Source organism: Maniola hyperantus, chromosome 22, assembly GCF_902806685.2.
Source record: "Maniola hyperantus chromosome 22, iAphHyp1.2, whole genome shotgun sequence".
Lineage (NCBI taxonomy): Eukaryota > Metazoa > Arthropoda > Insecta > Lepidoptera > Nymphalidae > Maniola > Maniola hyperantus.
The window spans coordinates 3,559,774-3,581,602 of NC_048557.2; the positions used below are offsets into that span (position 1 = coordinate 3,559,774).

The 21,829-nt window shown below is 41.3% G+C and overlaps 1 protein-coding gene across 2 annotated transcripts in view; it reads left to right on the forward strand.

The window, feature by feature from the left end:
* Positions 1–6,536, forward strand: part of LOC117992978 (uncharacterized) — an 85,883-nt gene extending 79,347 nt beyond the window's left edge. For both annotated transcript variants that reach the window (XM_034980718.2, XM_034980720.2), the window contains exons 13-17: positions 278–397; positions 850–1,051; positions 2,723–2,857; positions 3,407–3,649; positions 4,311–6,536. In XM_034980718.2, the coding sequence (XP_034836609.1) occupies positions 278–397; positions 850–1,051; positions 2,723–2,857; positions 3,407–3,649; positions 4,311–4,428 (818 nt within the window). In that variant the 3' untranslated portion in view covers positions 4,429–6,536. The remainder of the gene's footprint in view (positions 1–277; positions 398–849; positions 1,052–2,722; positions 2,858–3,406; positions 3,650–4,310) is intronic.
* Positions 6,537–21,829: the final 15,293 nt, after the last annotated feature.

Here is a 21,829-nt window from a genome sequence, read left to right on the forward strand (position 1 = left end):
TTCTATTTATCATTGGATTGTACTTTACTGACAAATCGAAGGTAAATTTTTAATTACCTCCAATCTCCCATCAATTCCTGGCTACGGCCATGATTAATGGGTGTTGAGAAAGGGGCAACTGGTACTTACTAAATGACCTGGGGCCTAGGGCGGCCAAGACTGCTAATCCGCCACTGCCTATTGTTATTGTTAATAACGGTCTCAAGTGGAAACACGCCAGTTTATTTTGAATGCACTATAACTACCTTGTGTAACTGGTATTATCTTATGTTTCTAGGTGCACTATTTATCCAAGAGCCCGAGTCAGATGTAGATCCTCTGCACCTGATGGCATATTGCAGAACACTTGGTGTCAAGTTCATTTATCAGGACAAACTGAACCACGAGGAAATACAAAGTGAGTAACTCCACTAAAGTAATACTTGATATAATATTCAGATATCACCATCGCCTGGATTTTTCTTAATTTGCTTAACCTTTATTCTACAGTGTGTAACAAGAACGCTAGCAAAAACTAGGCGTTATTGGCGCCGATTCTGTTGTCTTCCTCTAAACTAAATTTAGAGTATCTGCATCCTTTTCTTTTTAATATTGCTAAAAAATTACGGAACGTGAATTTTACGTTTTAAAGACTCTAAATTTTAGTGCACGCTACAAATTTAAACAGTAGGTTAAGATCACGAGATTTGACAGCTCTAAATTAAATTTAAAACTGTCAAACTGTATCTGTCCTTTTCATATCACATTAAGTAAGAAGAGGATGTAAATGCTCTCAAACTTAGTTGTGCTCAGAATCAGTACCATTATCTTCTTTAGCACTTGAAATAATTAATGAGATCTTTGGTTTAGGACAGAACAGCGGTTCCAAAAGCTCCGAGCTCCATCGTTGGTCGTCGCATGCGGTGCGGCGTCGCATGTATGGAGCGGCAGCGGCACATGGCTATGGGGTGGCTGCAGTCGCTCAGAACTTGGACCATGCTGCGAAGGCGTTCCTGGCCAGCGCACTATATGGAGGCACTTTGAGAAGTTCTAAGGCACACTATCGAGTCAGGTGAGATTTCCGCATACAAACGTTTCTAGCTCTATCGTTGGTCGTTATATGTGGTCCGGCATATAGCTACGAAATCGCTGCCGTCGCTGAAAACTTGGACCATGCTGCGAAGGCTGGCCAGCGCGCTATATGGTAGCGCTTTGAGAAGCACTAAGGCACACTATCGAGTCAGGTGAGATCTACGCATACAAACGTTTCTAGCTCTATCGTTGGTCGTTATATGTGGTCCGGCATATAGCTACGAAATCGCTGCCGTCGCTGAAAACTTGGACCATGCTGCGAAGGCTGGCCAGCGCGCTATATGGAGGCGCTTTGAGAAGCACTAAGGCACACTATCGAGTCAGGTGAGATCTACGCATACAAACGTTTCTAGCTCTATCGTTGGACGTTATATGTGGTCCGGCATATAGCTACGAAATCGCTGCCGTCGCTGAAAACTTGGAACATGCTGCGAAGGCTGGCCAGCGCGCTATATGGAGGCGCTTTGAGAAGCACTAAGGCACACTATCGAGTCAGGTGAGATCTACGCATACAAACGTTTCTAGCTCTATCGTTGGACGTTATATGTGGTCCGGCATATAGCTACGAAATCGCTGCCGTCGCTGAAAACTTGGACCATGCTGCGAAGGCTGGCCAGCGCGCTATATGGAGGCGCTTTGAGAAGCACTGAGGCACATTATCGAGTCAAGTGAGATCAGATTTTCATTAGACACCTACAGGGTTTCCATGGCCAGCACAATCCCGGATAGAAAATTACCACCAGTGTACCGAGCTACCTTGCGCCTTATCCGGGTAAGAAGACCGTACCTCAAGGCCCTCATTAGATACAAGGGATCTTTGCTATGATAAATCTTTTGGAACAGTCTGAAAATAGAGTTCAAGGCTCGGCTATGTAGTTACAATAATTCAGAACTTGAGGGTTGACACAGTCATCTCGTCCTATAAGATTCCTTCTACCGACCGAATTTCAGCTAAAGGAGATAAGCCAACTTCGTAGGATGAGTAGGCTCTGTATTCCACATACGTGCCCTCTCTAGTAAATCTCTGAGATTTTTTACACAATGTAATATGGCGGTGTTACTTACATGATCAGTTCTCATTCTCAGTGAATTTCTTGACAGAAAAATCCAACATTTTTTTACTTACGTACCTGATGCCCTACTGTGGAACAAGGTAGCAAGTAGCACCTATAATGAATAACGATCTTATTTCTAGAATAATAAATAAAAATTAATAATAAATAAATGGCCAAAAATAATAATTTGACGCGCTAGTCTGTGAGATACCCATTCACTCGTTTTAGATACGAGTAGGTACCCAGGAAAGAGAAAACGCAAACTCTGCAGTAATTTGAAGTAAACGACATAATTATGTCGTCGACATTCCATCTACACGCACGAAACGTTTTGCGTCATCATTCCTCATACGTATGGCTAAGGTTTGGAATACTCTTCCGCGATATGTGTTTCCTACCAATTACAACCCGGGTATCTTTAAAACAAGAGTGAATAGGCATCTTCTAGGTAAACGCGTCCCATCTTAGGCCACATCATAACTTCCCATCAGGTGTGATTGTGGTCAGGCGTATATCTGTAATGAATAAAAATTAAAAAAATTAAAAAACTAAGTTGTACGTCATGTTTTAAACTAAAAACCAAATATCTCTTCCAGAGAACACAACATTCGAATAATTCGACCATTTATCTACGTGCGAGCACGATCACTGGAGGCGTTTGGCTGGTCTCAAGCGCTTCCACTCTTTGGACACCATTCGCCTGAATCACCGCCTACTGACACTGATGAAAGGTAAGATGCCTCTTAATCTTGTTTAGCACGAATTTAGGGACATGTATTATAGAGAAAGTACCTGTGAGGGGTGAGGGCCAGACCTTCGCTATTTTATCACCCAAGACATATTAAAGTTTAAGGCTGTCTGACAAGGGGTTGCCACGATACTAAGTATCTGACAATGCATGACGTGATTTCTAATTCTCTTATTAGAACTTGGCGGACACACTGACGTGTACATGTCCTGATCTGTTCCAAAGAAAATATATAAAAAAATTACTTTATACTTTGACGAAGGATTTTATACGTCTTTATTACTTGTTATCTGCCAAAGCTACCATGGTCCAAACTTCATGGTTGCGGATCGTTCCTCCATATTGGGGACAGTGCGCAGATAAACTTTCAGCTTTTATAAAAAAAAACGGGCCGAATTGAGAACCACCTCCTTTTTGGAAGTGTTAAGATAAATTTGTACCAATCTTTATCTGGAAAGTGCAACCAGCCACCCAAGTATGTACCCTTGAAAACCTCAACAATATTACAATACATTATTTTCTCTTTTTCCAGCAAACCTGAACTACTAAACCGATCAGCTTCCGAGCCTTGTAGCAACACAAAAGACGTCACTCTCGAAGGCCAGCTAACTGAATCTATATCGGCACCTCTAACTGAAACTATATCTGGATCGCTTGAAGAATCCTTGATGGATCCATTGGCTGCTGCAAAGGAACTCCTTAGCGGTCAAGAACGTATGCATCCATATATCTTCGCCAGTTTGAAGAATGCTTTGCATCCGCTGATTAGTGCAAGGTAAGGATTAAGGCCTCTTGATAGCTACTTTTGTTGAAAAATTGAAACCGACTTTCTCCTGTAAACACTAACACAACACTATTGTACCTACCATATAACCTTATTTTGTTTTGCCTTTTTGTTTTTGTTTTTATTATATTTTAAATCCTTTGGTACGAAAATTGTGTTTATCACATTCCACTAAATACGTCTCTAATCTCGTTTGGCAATTTATTACAATTACAGGATAGGCCTGGGCATGATGTCAAACATGTCCATATGGAAAGCAATGATGAAGGTCTAAGTTAGAGCGCGCTTGCATAGAAACTAATGGTTGTCTTGCTAAATCTTTGTGCATTTTAGCCAATAGTTACTCAGGGGATTTTACTCAAACAAAAGTGATTACCATCCAATATCTTTAAGTTATTGATCTTACAAGTAGATAGGTAACTCAGACAAATCGCAATAGTCGCCTTACTCCGTGTGGTTCTGGATTCCATTTCTTTTTGGGTCCATAACAAATTGGCTTTAAGCAAGTGTATGCAATTTCTGGTGGTCATGGAACCTACATGATGTTGTTGAGTCTCAGCCGCGGCTAGTTTTTTAATTACCTACCTACTTTAATCACCCAAATAAGAAATAAGTAAAATCATAGAACTGAAATAATTTATTTGCATTTCAGTAACATGGAAAAAGTTTTAAAAGAGCATAGACACAGAAAGAAATCTGTGATTCAAATGAAAAATGGCGCCCCAGTGTACGACTCCGAAGAGGGCACGGAAGAGGAACCAGTGCCATAAATATAATAAATTTTCCAGCCAAAACTGTAACTTGGGCCATGTTGGAAAAAAAATAGAATTTATGATACAATATACTACTTACATTAAATCTTAAATCGGGGTAACTTTACTTTACGGTATTTGTATACTTATGTCAAGAATAAATTATTTCTCAGTGATTATTAAATAGAGGGTCCTCCAAAATACGTAAAATCCACGTCCTTTGTTAGTTTTAAGTGTAACAACCATTTTAAACTATCCATTAAACTAAAAAAGCACGTCAAATGATTGTGACGTCATATGCTGGTATTTCATAGAATCTCGCGTATCAAGCGCGCGTTTTGACGTTTATAAAAAGATACTGAAGATACTGATTTGACTAGTTGTCAAATATCTGATTGTAATCAAAAAATACATTATTTGACAACTAGAGTTAATCTTTTTCTTCTAATTTTTTAATCTTTTTATCAAACGTCAAAGCACGCGCTGAATATGCGAGATTCTATGAAATACTGTGATGTGACGTCACATCATAATGACGTAGTTTTTTAGGTTAATTGATAATTTAAAACGGTTATTATACTTAAAACTAACTAAGAACGTGGATTTTACGTTTTGGAAGACTCTCTATTTAATAATTAGGTAGGTACCTACTGAGAAATAATTTATTTCTGATATAGGCAAATATCTAATTGGATCAATTTGATTGGATCGGATTGGACACTAAAAGCAAAGATTATAGCTATCCCGATTTGTTATAGATGTGTTAAGCCTAACTACTGTTTATAATTTTTATTAACTTTGTAGTAGATATGTTGTCTCTTTCTCAATTAATCTTATTTCTATAGGTACGACAGAAACTTCGGTTTACTGTATGTGTGTTGCCTTTTGATAAAAAGGCAGTTTATGATGAATTTGTGATTGGGTGACCTCCTCAGTGATTATAAATGCAATTTATTTACAGTCCGTAGTGTTTTATTAAGAGTTAAAATAAAATTAAGATAATTTTTTGTATTTAACACATATAAAACTCAGAATAATGACATTGTACTTTGTTATTAATAATTTGTATTACTTAGGTACTTATTATTTTTTCATTCGGGTCACTTTTGTGTTTCCCCAAGTTTTGCTATGTCGTATTTAATCTTTATCGGTGTGTTCAAAATGTAGATTTTTTTTTGTAACTGATCTTATGGCTCTAAATTTTAACTGTTTTCGACTATATTATTATCTACTCGTATATTTTATAGGTAATTTAAGTATTGCCATTATAAAAATATATATTTTTTTAGTAGTTTCTATTTATATGCACAATTGAAAACGAAGTGCATTTGCTACAGTCTGGTATTGTCGAATAATTAATGTTAGTCTATAAAATATATTTCTAAATTGTTGTACGTGTGTTGAAATTCTATAATAATAAGAAGTTGACATGTTTTCTTCCCCAACGACCAAAATTAATAATAAATAATCAATCGTATCTGTAATCTGTCGATAACTTACTAAGGAAAAATCTATGGCAAAAGCGGACATTTTTGACAACTAACAACATCGCTATCGACAGAAAACGGATAGACTGATTATAAAGGCTGTTAATGTCTCTGACGTTAAAATCTTAAACTAGGTACGTGTACAGTGCGACAAGGTTCTCTTGGCGCGTGACGAAAATCGGAACTAACGTTGTGGTCAAGTGTCCCCTTTATTCTTGTTTGAATAGTCTAAGCCTTTGTTCTCCAACAGCGCTCCCCTGTCAATGTCATTCAAGTGCCAAGAGAGGCTTGTCGCACTGTAAAACCGTAAAAATTTGACATCAGAAGTATAGTCAGTACAAAATGACTATCTCAACTGTCATGTCAAAAGTACGGTTCACCTTCACCTTTAAAATAAGGACTAAAATCGTACTTTTGACATGAACTTTGACACATAAAGTTAAAATGACGCGTGAAAACTCATTTTTACGTATTATAGACGAATCCCAGACAAAATTGCAGTTATAAAAGTGAACAATGGCCCAGTGGGAAGAAAGCAAATAAATAAACTTATGTTAATATAATGAGCAGATTTTATTAAAGGCGACGCCACTTGAATTGTTTGTTAAAAATACTAACTATTATATTTTGATAACTATACCTATTGAATTTTATTTTATTAACGATGCTATTTAGGTACCAAGAAAATTATTTATACAAATTGAAAGTAGATTTAGAAGTAGTTTTTATGTTAAAAACTTAAAATAGGGCAAGCGTTAAAAAACTTGAAAGTAATTGATAAAAGAAACTATAAATAAATTAATATTTAGTATGGCAGTAATTTCTTGTTGAATGATACTTGAATCAAATGTCATTCAAATATTGTAAAGCCATTTTTAATTACAATGGCAAGTCCAAGTCTACATTAAATTCTAATTCTTAAAGTGACATAATATGTCTCAACTCAACTCCTAAGTGATTTGCCTATTTTGGTCGGAATTTGGTTAAATTCGAGAGAATCCGATAATTCCTTGTGCTTTGTAGTGCCTACCATTATCGACGATATTAAATAGGTACCTACTTAACTACTCACTTAATTTATACCTTACCTAACTCTCCTATGTAATTATTAGGAATTTGAATAGTATGAGCTAATAAAATGCTTGGCTCACATAAAATAAAAGTATATTACAAATAACAATCATTTGAATTACATAGGCACGAGGTAAATAATGTTAACGCGGCAGGGCTCGTGACGAGCTCGCTGTCTTGCGTGCGTGCACGTTGTCGAACATGGGAGTACTGAGGGGCAGACGGAGGAGCGGGACGCGCCTGCGGCGGTCACGGGGAAATGCTTGGCGGCACCCCCGCGCCCCGCTGTCGCGTACAATGCCTACACGTTGCCTTACATCTCCCCCCTATAGTCCTGGTGGTAGCATGGTACCAATAGGACTAGCACCTAACTTACGGGGTCGGCCCCGTTTACGCTTTTCCTGAAGCGGCGCTTGGATGTGACCAACGAAGGGAGTAAGATCAGACGAGTGGTACTTACCAATAACCTCCTGATCGCTGATTTTCTCCAGCTGGAAAGTAGCAGGACCGCACACCTGGCGCACGCGGTACGGGCCGTCGCGACGCGGCAGTAGTTTCGGCGTTTGCCCTCTGGCAGCGTCGTTGGAGCCGTGGGTCTTCAGCAGGACCAAATCACCCTCCTTATACAAAGGCGCCGGCCGTCGCCCATCATCTGCGTACTTCTTTGATTCCGCTTGCGCGCGTTCATGCACATCTCTGGCTTGGGCTAGTACATTAGCCATCTTTTTCAGGTAAGGCGTAAAGCTAGGGACGAAATTGTCTTCTTCTAAAATGGCGCGGACGTCGGTGGTGGCATCGCTAGGAGCTCGGAGTTCCCGCCCGAAGGTGAGATAAGCAGGTGAGAATCCGGTACTGGCAGTCACAGCTGAGTTCATCGCAAAGCGGATAGCGGCGAGGTGAGTATCCCACGAGGTGTGATCTCGGCCGACTAATATAGCGAGCTGTGGCTTGAGGTCTCGATTCTTCCTCTCAATTGGGTTACTTTGCGGGTGATAGAGTGGGGTGAGTGCCTGGGTGACTCCCATGGCGTGGCACGCCTGCTGCATCACGTCACTGATGAATTGGACTCCGTTATCGGAAATCACCCGGCGGCTCGTCCCGTACCTAAAGTAAATTTCGTTGATGAGAATTTTAGCACACTCTGCGCTCGTAGCAGCTTTAAGTGCGAACAGCTCGACCCACCGACTACATACATCTTCTACTATAAAGATCCAGCGATTCCCTTCTTGGGTCTCAGGGAGAGGACCAAACAAGTCGATAGATATGACTTCGAACCTTCTCGCCGTAGCTGGCGTCTGTACTAGGCCAGCTGGTTTCCGGGTATCCACTTTATATCTCTGACAGGGAACGCATCGCTTGATGTAGTCAGCTACTTGGGCTCTCATGCCTGGCCAGTAGTATCTGGCTCTCAGACGTTCCAAGGTGCGCTCGACACCAAAGTGACCAGCGGTCGGTGCGTCGTGCAGGTCGGCGAGGGCGCGCGCGCGCTCGTGCTGCGGCACCACGAGGCAGGGCTGCTCGACGTCCTCGTCGTCGGCTGAGCACCTGTACAGAATGCCGTCTGACATGACGTAGCCTTTATCGGACCACATTCGCGCTTTAAAGGGATCGTTCGATTCCATGTCGTCTATAACTTTCTTGACTTCAAGATCTTTCATCTGGTTCTCTCTGATATCTGCCGGGTTTCGCGTGGGCATATCCACGATAGTATAACAGAAATCGCACGCATCATCGTTAGCGCACGATGGACGCGATAGTGCATCGGCGATAACGTTCTTTTTACCTGGTGTATAATTTATCTCAAGATTATACTCTTGTAGCGACAGCGCCCAGCGTGCTAGACGACCACTCGGCGATTTCAAGCTCATGAGCCATTTCAGCGGTTGGTGGTCGGTCATCACACGTACTGTCGATCCTTCTATATATCCTCTAAATTTCTGCACCGCCCATACAACCGCGAGCGCTTCTCTCTCCGTCGTCGTGTAGTTTTTCTCGGCGCTATTGAGTAGGCGGCTGGCGTATTCGATTGGACGTTCGTCAGGCCCCTCCCCTTGCATCAAAGCAGCCCCGAGGGCGTAGCCACTACTATCAGTGTACAGCGAGTAGGGTTTTGTGCCATCAGCTTGTCGTAATATAGGTGCAGATGTAAGTTTTACCTTTAACTGTTCGAATGCATCTTGCTGGGGTTGCTCCCATCGCCAGGTGCTGGCCTTCTTCAGCAGATCCGTCAGCGGTTTGGCTGTAGCAGCAAAGTTAGGGATGAAACGCCGGAACCAACTTGCGGCTTGAATGAAGCTCTTGAGATGCTTAAGATTTAGTGGTGGGGTCATGGCTGCGATGGCGGTCACTTTCTGGCAGTCCGTGGACAAGCCGCCTGGCACTATCACATGCCCCAAAAATCTTATGGAGTCTCTAGCGAAACAGCTTTTCCCTCGATGGACGCGCAGCTTGAACATCCGCAGGCGTTGAAAAACAGCCTCCAGGTCTTCCAGGTGCTTCTCGTATGAGTCTGAAAGTAAGCACAAATCATCAAGGTAAGCCCATATATTGATATCCTGTAGGTTGGATTTAAAACGGTCCATCAACCTTTGAAAGGTAGCGCCCGAGTTCCTCAGACCCATCGGCATTCGTTTGAACCTATAAGTCCCTAACGGCGTGACAAACGCAGTCTTATCCCGATCTTCAGGCTGCACTAAAGCCTGAAAGTATCCCGAGCGAAGGTCAAGAGTTGACATGTAGTTGCTCGCCTTTGCCTCGTGAAGGATATCTTCCATCCGAGGAAGTGGATACCGGTCGGGTTCGGTGACTGAATTAAGCTTCCTATAGTCTACGCATAAGCGCACTCCTCCATCTTTCTTTCCTACTAAAACAACGTTTGCAGCCCATGGTGATTCGCATTCTTCTATTATGTCCTGCTCGAGTAACTTTTGCAGCTCCTTTTCTAATATCTCCTTCTTACCTGCAGACATTCTATAGGGTGGTGACGCAATAGGTTGTTGACCCTTCTTCACCTTAATGCAGTGCATAGCGTACTCGGTAGGCGGGCCATCAGCTGCGAACACGTCGGCATACTTGGACAGCAGCTGATCCAGCTGGGACCTCTGGTCACTAGTAAGCTTAGTACCCTCTTCATCTCTAAGGTAGACAGACTGATCATTATTTAAAGCGAGAAGTTCATCATTTTGCGATGGTGAGTGGTCATCGTTTTTAGATGGTAAGTGGTATGTAACAAAATCATACTTGGTACTCGGAGAGTCACTAAAGTACCAGACTTGTTGAGGCGCATCAACTATTATGCCTGCCTGAGTAATAAAGTCAAGGCCGAGTAAAGTTCTAGCATCGGCAGCATCAGGTAGTACCATAAAGGTAATGGGCAAATCGCGGCCTCCCAATTCGAGTTCTGTGTCACCGGTGAAAATTCTACTCACCCGGCGAGTCCCATCAGCGAGTCTCACTGATCGTTGCGACTCGTAGAACTGCACCCCTGCATCCAGCAGGATGTGATGCAGTCCCGGGCTGGCGATGCAGTGCGTCGCTCCGGTATCCAGCATGGCGACGCCTGCTCGGCCCGCGGCGCTCACCCGCACCACGGGGCGAGCCGGTGCAGAAGTAGGTTCGTTGACTTCTGAAAAGCTGTGAAAATCCACTTGTTTATCGCCTGCTTTATTATTGTTACTGGCAGCCCTGCAGGTAGTGCACCGAGATCTCACTACCCCTAGCTGGCCACATCCATAACACCGCAACGTACTACTATTGTCGCTCTTAGAGCTTGATTCAGATTTTTCTTTCTCTTTGTCTTTTAACCTACGGCATTCTGACACTACATGCCCAAAAATATGACAAAAGCTGCACTTGGGGCGACTCTGCCGTGGTTTAATAGTTACCTTGTCAGCGTGACTAGTACTAGGCAAACTTTCCATATTATTATTATGAGAAGAGTTCTTTGAAACAGGTTTACTACTTACGTTTACTAATTCTTCTATGTTTTCTTCGACTTCCCTAGCCCTACGTAACAACCCCTCAGTACTTACGCATTCCTCACGCTTCAACCGTTTACGCACGCGTTTATGTAAAAGTCCATAACACATGTCTACTTGGATGTGGTCCTCGAGGTTGTACGGAAGTTTCGAAAGCGCCGCACGAGTGCGCGCGACGAACACGTCGGCACGCTCGCTGTCCTGTTGCTCGGCGGCGAAAACGTCACGGAAGATCTTGTATGGAGCTCGTGGTGCGCCGAACATGCCTCGTAGACACTCTATCGCAGCGGCCCACGTGGTCGTTGTTGCCTTCACGCCTTGCCACCAGACAGCTGCCTCACCAGTGAGAAGCATGGGTAGGCCTCGCAGAGCGTGTTCATCGGAGACGTTAGTGCAGTCCTTATACACCTCGACTGCATCGATGAAAGCTTCTAGCACGTCGGGATCGCGCGGCAAACTCCCCGCGAAGCGAGCCGAACACTTCGCGAACGTCCCGCATGGCGGTGGCGCGGGCGGCGTGCTGATATTTCCACCCGAGATCCCTCGGATGAGTGCGGCGAGCTGGCTCTCCGTTATCATCAGTGCAGAAGGCGACTCCCGGGTCGCGCTTCCGATGAGATCTTCTACTTCTTGCTCCCGGTCATCCGGGCTGGCCATCCCTTCGTTTTTCGACTCCGTCCGGGTCTTGCTGCGCGTCGTCATCGCGTCGTAGTAGGGTTAGGTAGCGATGTGTCGCTTCACAATCACCCAAAATGGCCGTTGGCTTCCCAGAAGCGCGACGGACCTCTCGTACGCGATGTAATTAACTCGACGCGATAGGTATCCCCGTTCGTTACGTAAAACGTCTATTGAGTTGACCTCACTTTAGCACGGCAGTGTTCATGGATCGTAACAAAATGTCCGTTGACGTTGGCCACAAGTAGCGCGACGGAAAAAATCGAACGAACGCGATTCCACGAAACCACACAAAGGTAGGTATGTATGTACTCCCGATTGAATGTTCTTTCCTCGTGCCCCACGTTGGGCGCCACTATGAGCTAATAAAATGCTTGGCTCACATAAAATAAAAGTATATTACAAATAACAATCATTTGAATTACATAGGCACGAGGTAAATAATGTTAACGCGGCAGGGCTCGTGACGAGCTCGCTGTCTTGCGTGCGTGCACGTTGTCGAACATGGGAGTACTGAGGGGCAGACGGAGGAGCGGGACGCGCCTGCGGCGGTCACGGGGAAATGCTTGGCGGCACCCCCGCGCCCCGCTGTCGCGTACAATGCCTACACGTTGCCTTACAATAGTTTTTTAAACTGATTGCTATAGTGATTTTTTTGAAATTTTGTTCGCGCTTTGTGGCTTGTGCAGTCTGCTGCGTGCAGTCTAATATCTAGTAGTGGTAGAAATAAGTTATTTTTGCACTAGCAACATCCAATCCAGGTCGACATTAACAAATAATCAAACTATCTGTGATCTGTCGCTAAGTTACTTAGCAACGTTGCTATTTATCAAGAAATAACATATTGACACATTACAGATGGATTTATTATTAATTTTATTGAATCAAAATGGTTTTTATCTAATAAAATATGTTTGACTGGTTGTGTTATGAAGTTATAAACTATCAATGGTTCATACTCATCAGCTCCTAAGGTCATACCTAGTCCAAACTCCAAACCTTTTCCTAGCAAATATTTGGGCAAAGTTTATCAAAAATATTTTTAAGACAACTTGGCATACTTTAGGATTTACTAAACTAGTCAAACCTAAGAGTGCTAGAGTTTCAACTTTTGACTATAACATAACAATTTAATTGGTTGGAGTTCAGTGCGTATTTATAAGCAACATAAAATGCTGTGAAGATTTCTCATGTTTGAATTAATCTTATATTATACTTAGCTGACGTTGTATGTGGCAATATATATTTTTTGTAAGTATTAGGTAAGATATGAATTCCTATATTTTATTATTATATAGTGTAAGTAAAGTCCCATACGTTGCTTCCATGATAAATTAGTAGTAACATTATATACATAATGGCGTAAAAATAAAGATTTTGATGTAAAAATTAAGTTTTATTTACCTAATTCAACCTCTACTGAAATAGGTAGGTCTGATAGGTACCTACCTACCTAGTAAAAAATTAGCTTTCGAAAAAAAAATGTTTTGCAATCCTTACTACTTTTTTAGGGTTCCGTATCTCCATTCAACATCATCGATCTGTGGACTGTGATCGATGTTCATCATCGAATGACAATTTTAAATACGATTCAAATGTTACCCACATTGACTGTATTGTACGTATAAATCCCGCTAATTGCTATGGAGCTGGAACCACGTCATTTTGACGTCAGCCGAAATAAACTAACTAAATAACTTCAGTCTAGTGCTGACCAAAGGGTTATTCCCGTTGAGTCACACTGTTACACAACGGGAATTTTTTGGGGTTATTCCCGTTGAGTCACACCCCCGTGTGTAACACTGTGACACAAGGTGCCAACAATTTCAAAACATTCCCGTTGAGTAACACTGTTACACAACGGGAATTTTTTGAACTTATTGGCACCTTGTGTCACACCTACATAAATACATATTATTGCGCGTGTATAGAGTATATAATGACTACGTTTGCTGATGTTACTAAAATGACGCTTTAGCAATTTGCCGGACTTATAAAAAAAACACTTCTTGTTTATGCTTACCTTTATTTAAACCATAATCATACACTCACATTATGCGTGTGTGCGTGCGCTTACACATTTAGCTTAGATTAATGAGTATTGCAGTACTAAAGACCCATCTTATATACGAAGTATTACACTGAATGTGATAAAACTACTTAATACACTTAGCAATATCTAGTAAATAGACATAAGCAATCTGCTAGCCTAACGATACATAGCCTATAACATAATAATAATTATAATATAAGTAGATAATAAGATTTTTTAATACTTTAAGCGTAATTCTAATAACATTTATTTTCATGACGACACAACATTGTCCTATTACCTATTATTAGATATAAAATATAGAATTTCCATAACTAAGTTACATGTTTGCGATAATTAAGTCTACGTTATAGCTATATCTAATGCGTAAATATTATATTTTAAATAGATTTTCATTTTGAAAAGATCTGTAGAGCTAAGAAGGCTGGAGGTTACTTTCCCTGGCAGCAGGGCTTGCCCCCTGAAAAATGAGACAAACATTTTTGAAAGTTTTAGTGAAAAATTTAGTAGGTAGGGTAGGTAGGTACAAGTGTTTTGACTCATTTGACGAAAAATGTAGCAGACAAACAGACAGATATACTTTCAAATCCATACTAAAAATACGTTAAGTACATATTATACTGTACCTACCTAATATTACAAATGCGAAAATGTGTCTGTTTATATTCTGTTTTTTTTTTCAAGGCTCATTCTGTTTAACCGTTTTTGATGATATTCGGTACAAGATAGCTTGCATACTAGCGAAGGACATCTGGGCTACTATTTTTATCCCGGGAATCTTAAATTAGGAGTTGTGAATTTCCGTGGGAACTCCTTCTCGGGGTTTCAAAAACCAGCCCAAAAAATCGTCTGCTTAGCACAGAGATAGCTTGCATCCTGTAGACGGATACTTTTTACCCCGAGAAATCAGAGTTCCCACGGGATTTTAACAAACTAAATCCACGTAAACGAAGTCTATCTAGTTTATAACATTAGTATGTACACTTACCAGAAGGCTTGCCATCGCCGCAGGTGCAGCTCGGGCCGCAAGTGCAGCCAGCACCGCACGCGGCCGTGCCCCCGCCGCACGTGCCTACAAAATCATCAGGATCAGGATCATTATACTTTGACCACCTGTTGCGGTGGCACAAGCGAAGTGTGAGACAGGGGGCAATTCTCTCTGGGACGAGCCCAAGGGGGGCACCTATGACCTATGTATTCATACGAGATCTCATAGTCTCCCAATATGAGCTGAAAGTGGCCAGTGGCCACCGAAAGGGTTTTAGCATGTAAATTAATATCCTACATAGGTATAACATAACCAATTTCTCTTCCCAGGACTTCGGGTATCTAAAGAAGATTAGTTAGGGTTAGATAACTAAGAAATAATTCGTAAGAAATGCTCATCATTCTATTAAATCTATATATATAAAAGGCAAAGGTGACTGACTGACTGACTGACTGACTGAATGACTGACTGACTGACTGATCTATCAACGCACAGCTCAAACTACTGGACGGATCGGGCTGAAATTTGGCATGCAGATAGCTATTATGACGTAGGCATCCGCTAAGAAAGGATTTTTGAAAATTCTCTATATATGTAAAAGGAAAAGGTGACTGACTGACTGAATGACTGACTGACTGACTGATCTATCAACGCACAGCTCAAACTACTGGACGGATCGGGCTGAAATTTGGCATGCAGATAGCTATTATGACGTAGACATCCGCTAAGAAAGGATTTTTGAAAATTCAACTCCTAAGGGGGTGAAATAGGGTTTTGAAATTTTGTAGTCCACGCGGATGAAGTTGCGAGAATAAGCTAGTAAGTAAATAAATCTGTAACGGTAAGTAAGATATGAATAGATAATGCGTAGGTAATTGCGTCCGCCGCGCCGCCGCCGCGCGCCGGCCGGGTCGACGCAATCCGAAGCAATCAAGAACAGTTATTGTGCTTGGCAAGCTAAGAGTACCTACCTACATTCATTCGAATGGAAATGTAATTTGCCTGCAGTGTAGAGATAACTCTACGTACCTACCTACTTATAACTTACTAGCTTATGCTCGCGACTTCGTCGGCGTGGACTACACAAATTTCAAACTCCTATTTTACCCCCTTAGGGGTTTACTTTTTAAAAATCCTTTCTTAGCGAATGCCTACGTCATAATAGCTATCTGCATGCCAAATTTCAGCCCGATCCGTCCAGTAGTTTGAGCTGGGCGTTGATAGATCAGTCAGTCAGTCAATCAGTCAGACTTTTTAAAACTGGACCGCCCGCGGCTTGGGTTTGGCAAAAATATCATCATCATTATCACTCCATCGCCAGCTCATCAGTGTGCACGGATCCCCTCTCAGAATGAGAAGGGTTTGGCCATAGTCTACCACGCTGGTTAAGTACGTATTGGCAAACGTCACACGCCTTTGAGAACAGTATCTATGGAAACTCTCAGGCAATTTCCTCACGATGTTTTCCTTCACCGTTAAAGCAAAACGTGATATTAAATTAAGAGGTGCGTGCCCGAAATCAAACCCGCATTATTGACGTTTTAAGTAATTAAATAAGTATCACTTGCTTAACGGTGAAGGAAAACATCGTGAGGAAACCTGCATGCCTGAAAGTTCTCCATAATGTTCTGAAAGGTATGTGAAGTCTACCAATCTGCACATGGCCAGCGTGGTAGACTATGGCCAAAACCCTTCTCACTCTGAGAGGAGACCCGTGCTCTGTGATGAGCCGGCGCGGTTGGGTTGATGATGATGATGATGAACACAAAGACTATTTTTTGCAGTTAATCGCTTTTTAGAAAGGGGCCGGCAGAATTAAATTAATTATTACAATAAAAATAATATTAGACAATTCACAGCTAAATAATAGTCGGTGAAGCTCATGTAACATCAAATCGATTGTAACTGCGCACTATGTAAAAAGTCAGCAAAACAAACAAAAGACGGAAGCAAAGAAAAACCATATCAATATCGCTATAAAATAAAATAAAATGATTAGACTTTAAAAATAATGTTCTAGAATTAAATTTAAAAATGACTCACTTTTACAGGATTCGCAAGGTGCCGGCATCGCGGCTAGGAAAGGTCTAGAGCTGAGATCTAGACCGATGCGCACGCACGCCTCCCATTCCCAAACCTCGCGGGTCAATAACTGAGAGCAGGGAGGGGATCACACGATCGTGTAGGCCGAGAGATAGGTTTCGACCATGTTTCGACTAACGGCCGTTTTCTATAAACTATCTATCCGCCGTTTCAGTTACTAAAATTTATTTATTTATTTATTTTCCACACAAACAAAAACACTTACAATATTGGTTTCTTCGTGCTCGTAAGCGCTTGGCGGCTTGTCTGAGCACTGCACATTCCTCTGTAAATTAAAGTAATTAGGGAAATCTATCTTTTTGTCCTTACTTTCTTTTCAATTACCTACTAACAGCATTTCCTACCGAATTTAGTGAACTATACCAGCTATATAGCAGACAGATAAACTATAGCAGATATACCTACACACTTTCGCATTTATAATATTACTTAATATTATGGAATAATGGATGTCATGTTATACCTACGGTTTTAGGTTATTTTTGTTAACGCCTAGCAGATAATTTTCCCATGAGGTTGTTTAGTTCGTCATCTCTCGGCCTATAATAAGGTGGGTAAACAACTTATAGCGGGCGAACGAGGTACGTGTAATAAAATGATCGTAGCCCTTAACAAAAAGCGCTCAGACCGGTCGGCCGCCTCTCACCGATTGACAATCCAAATCGTAAACCGAAACTTGTTTAGTCAATCTCAGACCCTAGACAGAGTGAACTAGAGTGAGGGAACACTCGATTTGAACCAATTTAAATCAATAGGTACCAACTACCTATATAGTATATCTGTGTAGTCTAATGTATGTCTATTATATTTATTTTGTTTGCATAATATATTAGAATATTTTAATATTAGGTTTAGTTTAGCACCTCCAACTGTCCATTGTCTGAAAGAGATCGCTCGCTATTGAGCGATACACAGGAGCGATAAGACCGCCTTTTTGTACCTACATTTTAAGATCTCTTTTTTGTAACCTGTCATTTGTGCTTCGTGGTGCAATAAAGAATATTATATACACATAGATTATTATGTCATATATATTATTAAACTATGGTGACGTAAAATAAAAATAAATATAGGGCTACCTAAGGCAAATATGTACTAACTTTCTAACAAAACGTCAGGCATCACTGGCAGGCGCCAGTGACGTCGAAGCCTGATGTTTTGGCAATTTGTAACCTGCACGTCATCCGCGCTATCCCGCACGGTTAGCGCGGGGACTGTGCGGGTGTTCGAGGCGTCCCCACCCCGATTGCCATCTCGACCTGTCGCGGAGTACCTTTGGTAGGTAATACAATAAAGCTAAGACGAGAGTCTATTTAATAATATCTAGTCGTAATATCTATTACAGTTTTTTTGCGCTCGCGCAATTTGTAACCGCAGCGCAATAATATCTCAGATCTAGAGTCGATGAACCATTCGTGGACCATTCTACGACGTGATACTAGAAATTCAAGACTTGGTTATTTATAGTGAGTTTCTAGTAAGTAATCAAGTAACAGTTCCGACCGCAGACCATTTAAGCGGCGGTGACAGCGACGCTCATTGAAATCAAGTAGATTATACAACCTATACCTGCCCTTAATCGAAGTACGTGTAAAATGGACGTAAGGAATAAAGCTGTTGTACTCAGGAAGTCAGGAAAAGGTCGGAATTCGTAGACAATATAGCGGCTTCTTTAAGGGACGATGCAGGTGACATGGTGACAGAATTATGTCTCATTTATCACTCATCACTGACATTTACTTCTGCAGCTCGATTGCGGTAGAATAACAGCCCCCCAATTGTGTAAGAATAACCATTTCATGGCTATCGCAATCGTCAAGAAATTCTGCCATTTGATTGGTTGATTCGCTGTTTACATTTTTTCACAGCCAATCAAAGGGCCGAATTCTTGACGATTGCGATAACCATGAAATGGTTATTCTTACACAATTGGGGGGCAGCTTCAATTGGTAGGTAACAGCTCAGCTAAGATTGGTTGACGCTCGCTCACTATTGGCTACACTGCATTGTTGTGTACGGGAGCGGTGTGCAGGCTCGACCGTACCAAAGGGGAGATCTCCCACCGAGCGGTTGGTTGTGCTCGGTAGCGCCAGCTGGGCCGACGGTTGTATCTTGAAACTTCTATATATAGTCCAGATTGCAGAACACTCTGTTAGTGCGAGTACTGTCGGCGGTACTTTTGTTCGGGACTATGTCATCGATTGAACAGCGCCATCTAGTTTCTATTGTGGCAACCGCCACAGTTGCAACAAGATTCGCACAAATTCGGCCAATCAGAACAATCGGGACTGTAATAATGATTGATGCAGGTTTTACAAAATCGACCTACAGTATACGCTCACAATATGACGCTCATTGCAGCTGCTATTAGCGCCAAAATGGCGAAAATCGAGTTTCTTCAAAAACAGGGCGGCAATCGCAAGTCTAGCGTAGGTAGGTACTTGTGTTAGTAGAGATCAATGGAGCAGAAGGATAATAATTAGTGAAGCCTACTTCACGACCTATCGTGAAGTAACGTTTCATTAGTTCTTTTAATTATTGACTTGGTAAAGATTTGCAAAATATGAACCACCTAATTTAGTACCTACCTATGTACCTACCTACATAACCGATTCACCCATCTGATAAGGTCACAAGTTACAGTTGCATAGCTAATCTTTGAAATGCATCATTAAGATTTCCCTCGAGAAAGTGAACTCGCAAGCAATTTACATACACTAATCATCATAATTTAAACTCAATGGTTTGCATATTGTAAATTACTCTCACAAGTTACGTAGTTGTCTATGTAATAAACTTATAACAGCTTAGTGAATTCACGTTATATCTAGATAGATAGGTAGGTAGTTAGGTACTTAGTAATCAAGTTTTGATGGATTGTGCCGCCAAGCGATTGAGCGTTCCGATACTTACAATGTTGCGTGGAAACGGCTTAGGGTCATGGGTTAAATAAAACTGCCATACTCCATCCAGGTTGGCCAGTGTCTATCACTTAAGTATAACGTCAACATCATCATGATCAACCCATCTCCGACTCACTACAGAGCACGGGTCTCCTCTCAGAGTGAGAAGGGTTTTGGCCATAGTCTACCACGCTGGCCATGTGCGGATTGGTAGACTTCACACACCTTTGAGAACATTGTGGAGAACTCTCAAGCATGCAGGTTTCCTCACGATGTTTTCCTTCACCGTTAAAGCAAGTGATATTTAATTAATTAAAACGCACATAACTCCGAAGAGTTAGAGGTGCCTGAGGTGATCGAACCCCCGACCTCCGATTAGAAGGCGGACGTCCTAACCACTAGGCTATCACAGCTTGTATATATAAGTATAACGTGCATCATCGGAAATAAAAATAAGGTTAAATCTTCAGAGTATATAAGGCTGAGAGATTATCTAGAGAGCGTACTTTGCTCAGACTTTACTTTTCAAGCTAAGACTATGTCGAACTTCAAGTCGTCATAGTACGACTTAGCGCACTTAGCAAAGCCTTTAGTCAACTAAATCGATAACTTACGTAAAACTCAGGATATTAACTTTTGCCGACTTTAACCAAGTTTTCTCTACGAGTTGCTTAAGATAGCACGTGTCTAAGTACGTAAGGTTAGGCTATTTGTAGGGTAAACACGTTCGAAAACATATATTTTTCGGTGACATCATTTCGATATCACTAACTTTACCTGGAATAATTTGGCTGAATTAGGTATACTTATTACTTACTATAATATTTGGAGACTAACCCACGTTCAATGACTTGCGAATATTAACAAGAAACTAGTCTGTGGTTTCTTTATAAGCTTTATAATTCCTAGATAAAAAATCTATTAAAAATACTAGAAAATACTTACACGATTGAAATACATCTGTAGCAGAACTAAGGCTGAGATCTATAGAGCGTACTTTGACTTTGCTCAGACTTAATATTGAGTTAAAACGAGACAGATTCAGTTCCATCGATAATTTCGTTTATTATGTTATTTGTTTATGGCCAATATTTTGTATACCTATGGCCAATATTTTTTAGACATTTTTTTCCAGCACGTTGGGGTCCCAAGGTGCTTGAATGACTACCTCGCACCGGAGAGCGCAGCTTGAAAGACCCTCCCAAGTGAACAGGTTACATAATTTATACATACAAAGAAGTCACTGCGGCGCAAGTCCAGGACGTGTGGAAATCCCTATAAGAGATGTCCAGCCGTGGATGTCTATCGGATTCAATTGACGATGATGATGATGAATAATGAATATTTTTTAGACATCTTGCCATCTTGTTGTCGTTATTAAGGTACAAGTTGAGTCAAATTATAATAATTTTTTACCTCAATTATAGTCGCCACGAGAGTTGAACGGTCTCGCGTTTCCTAATTTTTTATAACGATCTGGGTAGATATAATATGCTTATGATTTGATGCTAGCTACCTATGTTAGTCTATTTCTTGAAACTCGACAAAAAATCGAGTGAATCTGTTCACTTCTGCACGTGTAACTTTTTAATATAATTTTGGTAAGTCTAAAAAGTTGTGATAGCCTACTTAGTAGAAGCTGTGATAGCCTAGTGGTTAGGAACTCCCGTCTCCTAATAGGAGGTCGGGGATACGATACCGGACACGCACCTCTAACTTTTCGGACTTACAATCCAGCATGCCTGAGAGTTCTCCATAATGTTCACAAAGGTGTCTGAAGTCTGCCAATCCGCACTTGGCTAGCGTGGTAGACTATGGCCCAAAACCATTCTCACTCTGAGAGGATACCCATGATCTGTAGTGAGCCGGCGATGGGTTGATCATGATGACAATAAAGTCTAATAACTTTGTACGTACCAAACAATCTATAACTAAGGAATAAATAAGACATTTGGATTTTTTAACAAATTTCCAAAAAGGAGGTTCTCATTCGGCACGTTTTTCTATAGCTTTCAATTTTTTTTCACTGGCTACATTTTCTAGTGCTACAAAGTTTCAACTCAATCGGTCATGTCGATAAGCAAAATTTTACGAATAAAATCCTGCGTTGCGTCGCTCATATTTAATGTGTTTTATGGTTCACTATCTTTAATATAAAAAAA